Source organism: Schistocerca piceifrons, chromosome 1, assembly GCF_021461385.2.
Source record: "Schistocerca piceifrons isolate TAMUIC-IGC-003096 chromosome 1, iqSchPice1.1, whole genome shotgun sequence".
Lineage (NCBI taxonomy): Eukaryota > Metazoa > Arthropoda > Insecta > Orthoptera > Acrididae > Schistocerca > Schistocerca piceifrons.
The window spans coordinates 1134952888-1134965630 of NC_060138.1; the positions used below are offsets into that span (position 1 = coordinate 1134952888).

Consider the following 12743-nt stretch of genomic DNA (forward strand, 5'->3'; position numbering starts at 1 on the left):
AGCAGATAAGTTCTTGGAGCTTCATTTCATGTGATGCACACTATCTTTCTAGTAACATCTGTGACTGGCATTTAGTGCGCATTTCTTTGCTACTTTCAGTCACTGATAACATACATAGCTCTTGCTGATGCATCCCCAGCCCCTTATCTCTTTTAGTCCAGTGAATGATAGTAGCTGTGAAACACAATTGTTCTTTTGCACAGTATTGTGTAGACATTTTTTAGTCAGAACTTCACTCTGCACAACACATTTTGCAACCGTCTCATTTTCTGGCTGCAACAGAAGTTGTAGTACATCATTACAGTTTTTTTTATTATTAACATTTCCAGATCACTTGTACTGACAGTTGTCATCTTGATCAGTACATTGTTCACTTTCAAGAAAGCTGGGTGTTTACCTGTGTGAAGTGCAGCAACATTTTTTACTTGTATGTATATGTTCTGCTCACATCATTTCTGCCAAAAATTAGAAAATACTTACTACGATGTATTTAATTGATGTACAAAGGAGTTTATCTTTTGGTGTGGTCTTAAAACTCTTAACAATATCTTTCAATATAAGAGTAAAGTGCAGGAGCAGCAATGCAGCTTTAGAATTTTGCATGGCTTTCCTAAGCAGTGCACATGTTGCATTTGTTGTGAAAAGAAGAATGCACTGCAAGTTGTTGTAGGGTGTTACGTGAATAATGGTATGTCGCCCAACTGAACTTATTTTCTTACCAATTTTGTTCACAGTGATATAATTGCTAGCTTGTCAGATGTGTTCCGGAGACAATGAGACTGAAATTCCACATCTGATAGTGCAGTTTAGTGATGATGGGTGAACATTTGTTACTTCACAGCAAGGGGAGAGAATACCAAGTATATGATATGCCATACACAGGTGACAAAAGCAATGCAGTACAAATATGTTGGATGGAGGTGAAAGGCTTGGGAACACTGTGATATTTGTTTATGGAAGTGAAAGTATAAATTCAGCATGCAAAAAGAACAAATCTCTGTCAAAGGCAGTGGTTTTGTAATATCATCATCATCAACAACTGTTTTGTTTTGGTAAATGGTTTTTGTGCGGAACCATATGCTAAAGTACTTCTGCAGGCAGCCAGCTAATAGGTCTCCTTACTTTTGGGATAGTTTCTGCAGCGATACATTCCACTGACACGCCACAGCTAGTCACTTTAGTGTTTGAACAGGACCTACAGACTGTTGAACATGCCATAATTGAGGCTACATACTATTTGACCCACTATCTGTCAAAAAAGCAAAATAGTGGTTAAATGTTGGCAGGATTACAGAGCATGAAATTCAAAATTTTTGTTCTGTTTTTGCCTCCATACATTCTGTGAAATTGAAAGGAAATGCAGTTGTAAGAACTGAACTTTTCCTGTGATAATTTGATTTCATCTTCAGGTGTAACAGAAGCTGTGCCTTCAAAGCTCATAAAGAGAGCATGTGATGATCCTGGAAGACACCGACATCAGTTTCAGAAATATCTCGCTTGTCTTCATGCTTTCTTGTACTTACTTTCGTTCACTGGATAGAGAGAATAGTAGGTTGGCTAATGTACAGCTGACACTAGTATGATGTATTCTGTATTGTAGTTGATTACATTCCATTTAGTAGTTCTAAGCACAAATCTAACACTCATTGCAGATAAGATTTTATAATGTTCCCCTTTTTGGTTTTCAGATCTGCCTACGACAATGTCACAAAAACGAAGGTGGCAATTAAAAAGATCTCACCCTTCGAACACCAGACGTACTGTCAGAGAACACTAAGGGAAATTAAAATCCTGACGAGGTTTAAGCATGAAAATGTAAGTACTGTGACATTTTGAGTACTGGATATATCTGGGCAATAATTAGATATTTATTGTATTTTTCCTTTGTTCTGATTAACAGAACTGAGTTATTTCTGGATGAATTGTAATAACAATAGTAAATAAATCAGTACCCATTAAGTATGGGTAGTTAACATAAGCATCCGGTTACTTTGTTTTCTGTATCTTGAAATTTGGTGGTCACCAACATGCTTTTCAAATTTGAAAACATGAAAAGGAGAAGTAAATGTAACATTTTGCTTATAAAATGTTTACATTATTAACGTAAATGGAAACAGAAGAACGACTGCTTCTAGAATGGAATATTGCAGTATCTGCAGAATTTTTCCAGAAGTTGTATGAAGCAACAGAAAACAAAATTGATATAAATAACTGATCACGTTTCATAGAAGAGTAACAGACATACATTATTAAAAACACAGATGAAATACCACTTCACACATTAAAAACAACAAATATAAAACTATCTCAGATACTGAATTGGCATGGAGGAAGAAGAGATACAAATAGGAGCAAGACATTTCAATACTGTTAACTGGATTTGGTAGCTCTGATAAGGCATCTCCTTGAAACAAGAAACGATAGAGACAAGGCACAAGAGGAGATGACAAGAAAAACATGTAGCTTAAGAAAACAAGAAGCTGGGGTAGCGTTAGTGGAAGTGTAGTAAGAATGATAGGCAGTGAAAGAATACTCTGAGGAAAATTCAAGGAGTCTTAGATGGGCTGCAGCACTTTCTTCTCCCTTGTTGTACATTACAGATAATGGAAGTATAGTGATAATCAGTACTGTGATTTTTTTCAGTCATAGGTGTTTCTAATTTATTCTCTGTGTTGTTTTCCAGTTACTTATATAACCCTTTTTCAGAATAGGTTATTTGCAAGTTCATTTAGCCTTCAAGGTTCTGCACAGCTCTAGTCATTCTGTTGACTGAAATGGTATGCTAATGTCATCAGGACTGTCAGCAGTCATCCCAGTGACTCATGAAACTGCAGATTTCACATATTAATTGTTTATTGAAAATTAATTTTACATGGCATATTTTTCAAATGCTTATGGATGCTATGAATTTTCCTTCCAGTAATATTTATTCCAAATAATAATTTACAAACAAACAAAATTTGGTTGAAATTGCATTAAGCATTTTATTGATTCACTCATTTTTGCTTGTGCCCTTTCTCTTTGTCACTCCTAAAGGGTCAATCAATCCAGTGTTTTTTCTCACTCCTTGTTGTAAGTAATATGTGTACAAATTTTATCTGAAATTGCTCCAAAAATACATACTTTTGTATATGTCTAGTTGCAGTTTTTCAGGTCTATGTTTCTATCACGTTATATTTGTATTGTATTTAATTATGAATATGTTCAACAGATTATAGATATCAGAGACATAATTCGAGCAGTGACAATAGATCAGATGAAAGATGTGTACATTGTGCAATGCCTTATGGAGACTGATCTTTACAAGCTCCTCAAAACACAGGTAAGGCTATATGGAAAGGCAGCTTATAAATTTACATCACCATTTGTGCATGTCAGATGAGGGAATTAATTTTTGCAGCTATATTGTGCTTTTCTATTTTAATACTATTTTAAACTTTGTAGGAAAGTTTTTGTACAATGTAAATACTCTTGAGTAAAAGGAGACACTCACTGAAAAGTGGAACCGTTGAGTTGTCAACAGGCACACCAAAATGGACAACTTTCTAGCTTTCAGAGTTATCGTGTGTGTGTGTGTGTGTGTGTGTATTTCACTGTAGCTTGTCAAATGACAACTTCAAAAGCTAGCGTGTTTTCTTTCTTTTGTCTGTGCCGATTGACAACTGAATACTACTTTTCGGTGAGTGGTGCCCTTTAAACCAAACGTATTTGGTCCTATTTCAGTTAGTCTCAAGTTTGGAAAGTGTCGTATCGTTAAATTTTCTTTTCTGTTTCCAATTGAATGACAAAGGTTAATAACAGTAATGAACTCCATAGTTGAAGGTTCAGTGCTTTCTTCTACATTGTCTTTTATTGCTAAAGATATTTTGATATAATCATAATCTGTCCATTTCCTATACTCTTTTAATGTACAGGTAGTTTATTTATTTAATCAATGCAATTATTTTGCCTATAAAACAGCTCGTAAGATCTGATTTCTTTATTTATAAGCTTAAATTTCATGTCTACTAATGAGATATCTATTCTGATGTTTCAGAAACTGAGCAATGACCACATTTGTTACTTTCTGTATCAAATACTAAGAGGCCTGAAGTACATCCACTCGGCAAACGTGTTGCATCGTGATCTCAAACCCAGCAACTTACTACTCAATACAACTTGTGATCTCAAGGTATACTAATTCATGTTCATTTAAAAAGCTTTTGTGATTTACTGATACTTTCCCACAATGAGCACATTTTAACTTGGTGGTATAGGATAATTTGAGCCTAGGTGAACATCTTTAGTGGTGTTAAAGTATTGTTATTTTTATGAGTAATGGCAGAGTAAGGTGGTGCAGTGGTACAACACTGGATTTATATTTGAAAGGACAGCAGTGGAAATCCCATCATTTCATATTAGTTTCAAGAAGTCCTATGAAGACACTAAGCACTGGACTAAAAGGAATTGATCAACACACTGTCTGAACAGGCTTTGGAAGGCCCAGTGGTATTGACTGACCACCATGTTATCCTCAAGTGGTAGGCATCACTGGATACGGATATGGAAGGGCATGTGGTCAGCACACTGCTCTCCCGGCCATTGTCAGTTTTTGTGACTGGAGGTGCTACTTCTCAATTAAGTAGCTCTTCAGTTGTCCTCACAAGGGCGGAGTGCACCCCTCTTGCCAACAGCACTCAGCAGACCGAGACACTCACCCATCCACATGCTAGCTGATCCCAACAGCACTTAACTTCAGTGCTCTAACAGGAACCAGTGTTACCACTGCGCCAAGGTCATTGCCACAAAGAATACTAATAGATACAAATAATGTTAATATCCATTCTGAACTTAGGTTAAACCATTGATGTCTTTGTAGAGAGTGTTTTCAGACTTGGTACTATAATTGTGTTTTATTATTGCCTATAATTATCTTTTTATAAAAAGGTCATTACATGTATCAGTTTGTGGATGATTTTGCTGTTTTCTTCTACCCCTTTAGACTTGCAATTATGATTCATCAATTTTAACCTCTGAGTCAATGATTACAGGATAATTCATGTAACACAGATTATATATTTTCTATGAAAGGAATCACATATCTAAATATTAATGACACCTATTAATGTACCAAAACTATCAGTAATGGGGGGGGGGGGTCCAATTTAGGACTTGGCTAGTGTGCATAAATGGCTGATAATGAAAGGCTTAAAGGTCCTCCTGCCATCCAGAATAATGTCCACCTCGCAGTTACTGGAATTCTGCTTGCCTACCAACTGCAGAATGGTAGGAAAACTGACCATAAAAATGAGGTAATTTGGGAACTGTGTGGAGCAGGAACCTTTATAAAATAATTGTTTTATTGGAGTGAAAAACTGTGTGGCAGTATAAGCTAATAAGTCTGTGGAGGAGGACTCGCATGGCTGCTACACGGTATTCTATGAATATTTCCTATGATTTGCTTACCAGATATTTCAGTTTCTGAAGTACCGTTAAATTCTTAAATTGCCTTGACCTCCAGGGTGCTCTCCAGTGAACATACCAAAACGGTTAACATTTCATAACATCTAGGACTTCCTCCTCCATGTACTCTGAAAAGGAGAAATGAGCATGCAGAATAATCAGAGAAAGAAACCTCTCTGTTGTTACTGTGTAGAGAAGTGGCTAGCAGTAAAGGACAATAAGAAGCAGTTTTTGAAACCAAGGACCTTTCTTCCACTTGTACGAGAACTGATTCTTGTCCTCCTCCAAATAGGGAATGTTTAGATTCTATCTTTGGTGAGAGGTACACCACTGTGCTGTATTTCATTTTACAGATTGTTATGCATCACGTTTTAATGCAGCATGTGTTGTTGTTGTTGTTTTTTTATTTTATTATTATTATTATTATTTTTTATTTTGATACTTGGTGTGCATTTGATTTTATCTCGCAAGATACGAGGGTGGTTTGAAAAGTTCTCGAAACAGAATAGGCTTGGTCCAACAATGTTCCAGTGCCTTGATCGCATCTCGAAAATGAGTTTCCTCCAGGCCTACACAATAGTTGTCAACTCCAGCTATCAGTTCTTCATCTGAAGTGAATCTTTGTCCACCAAGAAAATTTTCAGTTTTGGGAAGAGATGGAAGACTGGCAGAGCCATATCAGGTGAATAAGGCAGGTGTGGCAACAGTTCGTACCTTAGTTTGTGTAATTTTTCCATGGTGACAGCAATTATCATGCAGATAATTTTTTCATTTCTAATTCTTTGGTTAACATGTGATACACCCTTTCAGATGACATCTGGCAAATGTGAGCAATTTCACGCACTTTCAATCAGAGATCCTCCATGACCATTTTGTGCAATTTTGCAGTGATTTGTGGATTAGTTGCACATCTTGGCCAACCACTGCGCGGATCGTCATCTAAGCACTCCCGACCAAAAATTCAATCACTGTTTGAATCTCAGTTTTTTCCATCTTCGCAAATCACTACGCGGGAACAACAACAGAGCCATGTAACTGCCACTGCTCTCTTCCAAGAGCACTGATGTGGCATTTGTTTACAGGCAATAGGCCAATGAATATCACGTGAACAACTCGTTGTACTAGCACTGACCTCTGATGGTGGTTCCGATAACTTTTCAAACCACCCTTGTACCTGTTAGTATGTTATTGGGCAAATGTGGGTGGGATGTAAATAATAGGAGGTAATGGTAAGCATCCAATCTACAGTCAAGGTGTTAAGTGCTGGCAGGCACACGGATGAGATTCAAATCGTTGCTGAATTTTTGGACCGTGTTCTCCTTCAGAGCTAATATATGGCTACATTTTGCTGCCAGGCTACATTTTCCAGGTGCTAAAGGCTGATTGATAGGTTTTGGAGTAAATTAACATTGTGTGTGTGTGTGTGTGTGTGTGTGTGTGTGTGTGTGTGTGTGTGTGTGTGTGTGTGTGTGTGGGGGGGGGGGGGGGGGGGGGTTCACTGTGAAAGCAAGAAAAACAGATGGGTTTATCTGAAAAGGTTTGTAGGCTTGGTGTGTGTGTGTGTGTGTGTGTGTGTGTGTGTGTGTGGGGGGGGGGGGGGGGGGGTTCACTGTGAAAGCAAGAAAAACAGATGGGTTTATCTGAAAAGGTTTGTAGGCTTGCAGACAAGCACATTGTCTTCATCCATTATGTGAATGTCCATTCATTGTGGAGCTGTAGATTATCCAGTACATAATTTTATTAGTCCCAATAAAGCAGCTTCAGTGATTCTTTGAGACAGCGTATTCAACACTTCTTAATGAAAACACAGTGCTAATTAAAACTGACAAATTTGCACAGCCTTTAAATACCTTGATCATTGACGTACACAGTTCGCTTCAGAGGCATATGATGCCTCAAATAAAAGGTACTGTTTTGAACTGTAAATGAAGCTGTAAGTGCCACCACAAAAAACACTGGATGTCAGTGTAAACAGTTGGTAGAGTATGTGAAACCATGGTCAGAGATAAACATAAAAACTTTAAGATTGCGACAGCATGAAGAATTTAACAAGTATGCAGGAGTGAGTGTAGGTTGAATAAATGAGATCCAGTGTTACACTAGAACATGACCGACTTCGGAGATGGCTTGGTCGAACCAAGAAAGCTACGATTCTGGAGGCACTGCTCAGAATGTATTTGAAACATGGCATAATGTGGACTTCCTGATCACTCCAGCTCTCTATTGCCAACGACTTTACATCTGACGTGCACATCAATCCCTTCCCTCTCTAAGAGGCACATAGGACTGAAAATGACAAGACCTGTGCCAGAGTTGACGAATCAAGGGATGAGGGGGGAGAAATCTCCACCAGGAATTCTACCTGGGTGCTCTCAGCTTAGATGTTGTGGATAATGTTTGAGATGGTGACAGGCTGATGAGCCACCAGAGACTGGTGGTCAAGGACTGGTGAGAATGGGCGAGCAACTTCTGCTGGCTGCAGTGGCTGGTGGGTTTCGCTAGGTCAGGGCACAAATTATATGCCATGTGACACACAGTTGATGAGTAATTCTTTGGGTGCTGCTGGGAGTTGGAGTAAGGGTGGTTGGTCCCTCCCACCTATTTTACTGTCACTGTTCATCTGATTAGTGGTGCATGTTGCTTAGTGATTTATGAGTGTAACTGGTTAGTGTTGTCATCACTTGAGTCCAACAGTGATGGCTTGTTACCGCTCAAGTGTCTGCCTGAAAGAATGTGCCCAGAAAATGGAACCTTGTTCTACTGTGACCTCAGACCAGCGGTGTGCGAAGGCAGCCATGACAGATCGACGAAATACCTTGGCTGTGTGCTGGGCAGCATCTCAGTCGGACTCTACCTGTCAATTGGAGTGGCCCAGCAAGATGCCAAAAAACTGGACACGGCATCCTCTCTAGAGACCGTCTGGACTGTTTTCTTTAGTTGCTGTTTGTATGTCCTGATCAGCCACTCAACCTCTGCATTTGATGTCGTATGGAACGCCGCTATTGTCAAGAGTTGACTTGCATTCCGGTGGCAGAGCATTAGTTTACTCATGTTGAACTTTGAGGCAATCTGTAGGAGAACAACTACTTCTTAGCCGAGATTGCTATAGAAAGCTTTAGTGTAAATAACCGGTTTCGATAAAACTAAGTTACCATGTTAAGATCTATAATAAAATTACAAGAAGTGCTAGAAACTGTTATATAAATAATGCAACATTAACCCAAAGAAGAACAAGGTGACAACATATTTTCATAAAGTTTATTAAACATCTTGTGCCAGCTATATGCAAAATCTTTCCATTGAATTTCCAGTTACATAAAATGTGAAATGAGCGATGCGTTGGCACATCAGAATTAAAATTACTATGTGCATCACAATTCGACGAAGCAACTTTCCCATGACATTACATAACATGGATGTCTGCAGCCACTTGTCTTCATACATCAACCTTTTTTTTTTTTTTTTTTAAAAAAAAAAAGGCTATGCAGTGTGGATGGAAACTTGAATAACCCATGGGATATGCCACAGACCTGGCGTAAGCTAAAATAATTAATAAGAGAATACTTGGAAGCTTCCCTCAATAAATTCTTTTGCTACACCACCGTAACTTGAGGCCTACGTGCAACAGCGTACAGTTGAAAATGCTGAAGAACTAACCACACTAGATACGTAGCATCTGTATGCAACAGGACCACTTTCTATATGAAGAGGAGAAGGCTATAATTTGTTAGATGAAATATATTTTATACTTTCAACTGTATGCTGCTGCACATAGACCTCGAGTTAAGATGATGTAATAAAAGGTATGTTAAGGAAAGCCTCTGAGTATTCTTTTATTATTTATTTTTGGCTTGGCTGGGTCTGTGGCGTATCCTATGGGTTGATTCTCCATCCACATTGGATAGCCTTTTTGTAAGTTGATGTATGAAGACAGATGGTTGGTTACATTACTATATTCCTAGGCATTAATTTATATATTAGTCCATAACTTATTAATGTAATGCAATAAATGAGCTTTTGTAGATTTGAGAGTCAGGATTGCGTTTTGGTTTTTCATGTTCTTTGGCTACAGATACCCACGTACCCAATCCAAGATGCGGGCTGTAATGATTTTTGACAGTTTTCTGTTGACATCCTACATAGTATTCATGGCCCTAACATAGGTTATCACAGTGTCTAATTTTTTGGTGCATTGAATATGATATGTTACCCTATAATGGTAGAATTTTCATATAGGTTGTGGTAGCTTTAGATATTGAGTTGAACATCGCTGTAGTTTGATTTTAAAAACTTACTAAAATTTTTTTTAGCATAAAATCTAACATAAAGAAAATTATTTTTGTTTTGTAACTGTTTCATTTACTTAGTGGTACAGTTAAAAACAACCTTGTTTTGTAATTGTATAACACAAGTTTTGTAAATATGATGTATAGAGTTTCTTAGCAGTATTCTGTCAAGAAGAAGAAAAACCATCAAACATATTTTATAAACATTTTATATCTTAGAAGAAAGATTAAGGAAAGGCAAACCTACGTTTCTAGCATTTGTAGACTTAGAGAAAGCTTTTGACAATGTTGACTGGAATACTCTCTTTCAAATTCTAAAGGTGGCAGGGGTAAAATACAGGGAGCGAAAGGCTATTTACAATTTGTACAGAAACCAGATGGCAGTTATAACAGTCGAGGGACATGAAAGGGAAGCAGTGGTTGGGAAGGGAGTAAGACAGGGTTGTAGCCTCTCCCCGATGTTGTTCAATCTGTATATTGAGCAAGCAGTAAAGGAAACAAAAGAAAAATTCGGAGTAGGTATTAAAATTCATGGAGAAGAAATAAAAACTTTGAGGTTCGCCGATGACATTGTAATTCTGTCCGAGACAGCAAAGGACTTAGAAGAGCAGTTGAATGGAATGGACAGTGTCTTGAAAGGAGGATATAAGATGAACATCAACAAAAGCAAAACAAGGATAATGGAATGTAGCCTAATTAAGTCGGGTGATGCTGAGGGAATTAGATTAGGAAATGAGGCACTTAAAGTAGTAAAGGAGTTTTGCTATTTGGGGAGCAAAATAACTGATAATGGTCGAAGTAGAGAGGATATAAAATGTAGGCTGGCAATGGCAAGGAAAGCGTTTCTGAAGAAGAGAAATTTGTTAACATCCAGTATTGATTTAAGTGTCAGGAAGTCATTTCTGAAAGTATTCGTATGGAGTGTAGCCATGTATGGAAGTGAAACATGGACGATAAATAGTTTGGACAAGAAGAGAATAGAAGCTTTCGAAATGTGGTGCTACAGAAGAATGCTGAAGATTAGATGGGTAGATCACATAACTAATGAGGAAGTATTGAATAGGATTGGGGAGAAGAGAAGTTTGTGGCACAACTTGACCAGAAGAAGGGATCGGTTGGTAGGACATGTTCTGAGGCATCAAGGGATCACCAATTTAGTATTGGAGGGCAGCGTGGAGGGTAAAAATCGTAGAGGGAGACCAAGAGATGAATACACTAAGCAGATTCAGAAGGATGTAGGTTGCAGTAGGTACTGGGAGATGAAAAAGCTTGCACAGGATAGAGTAGCATGGAGAGCTGCATCAAACCAGTCTCAGGACTGAAGACCACAACAACAACAACAAACATTTTAGAATTTCTTTTTTTACATTGAAGTGCCAGAGGAACTGAGATAGTCATGTGTATTCAAAAATAGAGAGATATAAGCAGTCAGAATATGGTGCTGCAGTCAACAACACCGATATGAGACAACAAGAATCTGGTGCAATTGTTAGATTGATTACTGCTGCTACAGTGGCAGGTTATCAAGATTTAAGTGAGTTTGAATGTGGTGTTATAGTTAGTGCACAACTGAGGTAGCAGTGAAATGGGGATTTTCCCCACACAAACATTTCATGAGTGTACCGTGAATATCAGGGATCTGGTAAAACATCAAATCTTTGACATTGCTGCAGCTGGAAAAAGATCCTGCAATAACGGGACTGACAGTGACTGAAGAGAATTATTCAACAAGACAGAATTGTAACCATTCTGCAAATTGCTGCAGATTTCAATGCTGGACCATCAACAAGTGTCAGCGTGCCAACCATCGATGTGGGGTTTCGGAGCCGCAGGCCCAATCGTGTATACTTGGTGACTGCACGACACAAAACTTTACACATCGCCTGGTCCCGTCAACACTGATGTTGGACTATTAATGACTGGAAACACGATGCCTCGTGGGACGAGTTTAATTTCAAATTGTATCGAGCGGATGGATGTGTACGGGTATGGAGACAGCCTCATGAATCCATGGACCAAGCATGTCATCAGGGGACTGTTCAAGCTGGTGGAGGCTCTGTAATGGTGTGGGGTGTGTGTAGTTGGAGTGATATGGGGCCCCTGATGAGTCTAGATATGACTGTGACAGGTGACACGTATGTAAGCATCCCGTCTGGTCACCTGCGTATTCAAATATAGAGATATGTAAACAGACAGAGTATGGCACTGCAGTCAAATGCCCAAGTCCAACGGACCTGGGCAATTGCAGCAGGACAATGCAAAACCCCACATGTCCAGAATAGCTACAGAGTGGCTCCAGGAATGCTCTTCTGATTTTAAACACTGCCACTGGCCACCAAATTCCCTGACATGAACATTACTGAGAAATATGGGATGCCTTGCAACATTCTGTTCAAAAGAGATCTCTTAGGACTTTATTGACAGCCCTGCAGGATCCGTGGTGCTAGTTCCCTCGAGCAATACTTCAGACATTAGCCGAGTCTGTGTCACGTCATGTTGGTGGCACTTCTGCCTGCTTGCGGGGGCCCTGCACAATATTAGCCAGGTTTACCACTCTCTCTGGTTCTTCAGTGTGCATGTATAAATTCAGACATGCCAATACATTGCTCATTTCATGTTTTATGTACCTGGAAATCCAATGGAAAGATTTTGCGTGTAGCTGGCACAAGATGTTTGTTATAAGCTTTGTGAAGATATGTTGTCATTTGGTTTTTCTGTGGATTAATGTTGCATTATTTGTGTATCAGTTTGTAGCACTTCCTGTAATTTTATTATAGATCTGAAGATGGTAACTTAGTTTCACTGAAACGGTTATCTACAATAAAGTTTTTTTATAATGATTTTGGCTAAGCAGTTATTCGTCTCCTAAGTAATCACTACATACCGCACCTTTGAGCTCAACACGAGTAAACTAATGTATATTGTGCCACGCCAACCACCAAGGTATGTGCAAAGCCTACTCACATTACAAAACAAGGTTGCAGGACTCTGCGCCAACATACTGTTCAACAAGAA

The 12743-nt window shown here is 38.6% G+C and overlaps 1 protein-coding gene across 1 annotated transcript in view; it reads left to right on the forward strand.

The window, feature by feature from the left end:
- LOC124780620 (mitogen-activated protein kinase 1) overlaps positions 1–12743 on the forward strand; it is a 377777-nt gene that overhangs the window by 316654 nt on the left and 48380 nt on the right. The window contains exons 2-4 of the mRNA XM_047253794.1: positions 1689–1815; positions 3212–3322; positions 4037–4171. Coding sequence (XP_047109750.1) covers positions 1689–1815; positions 3212–3322; positions 4037–4171 — 373 coding nt within the window. The remainder of the gene's footprint in view (positions 1–1688; positions 1816–3211; positions 3323–4036; positions 4172–12743) is intronic.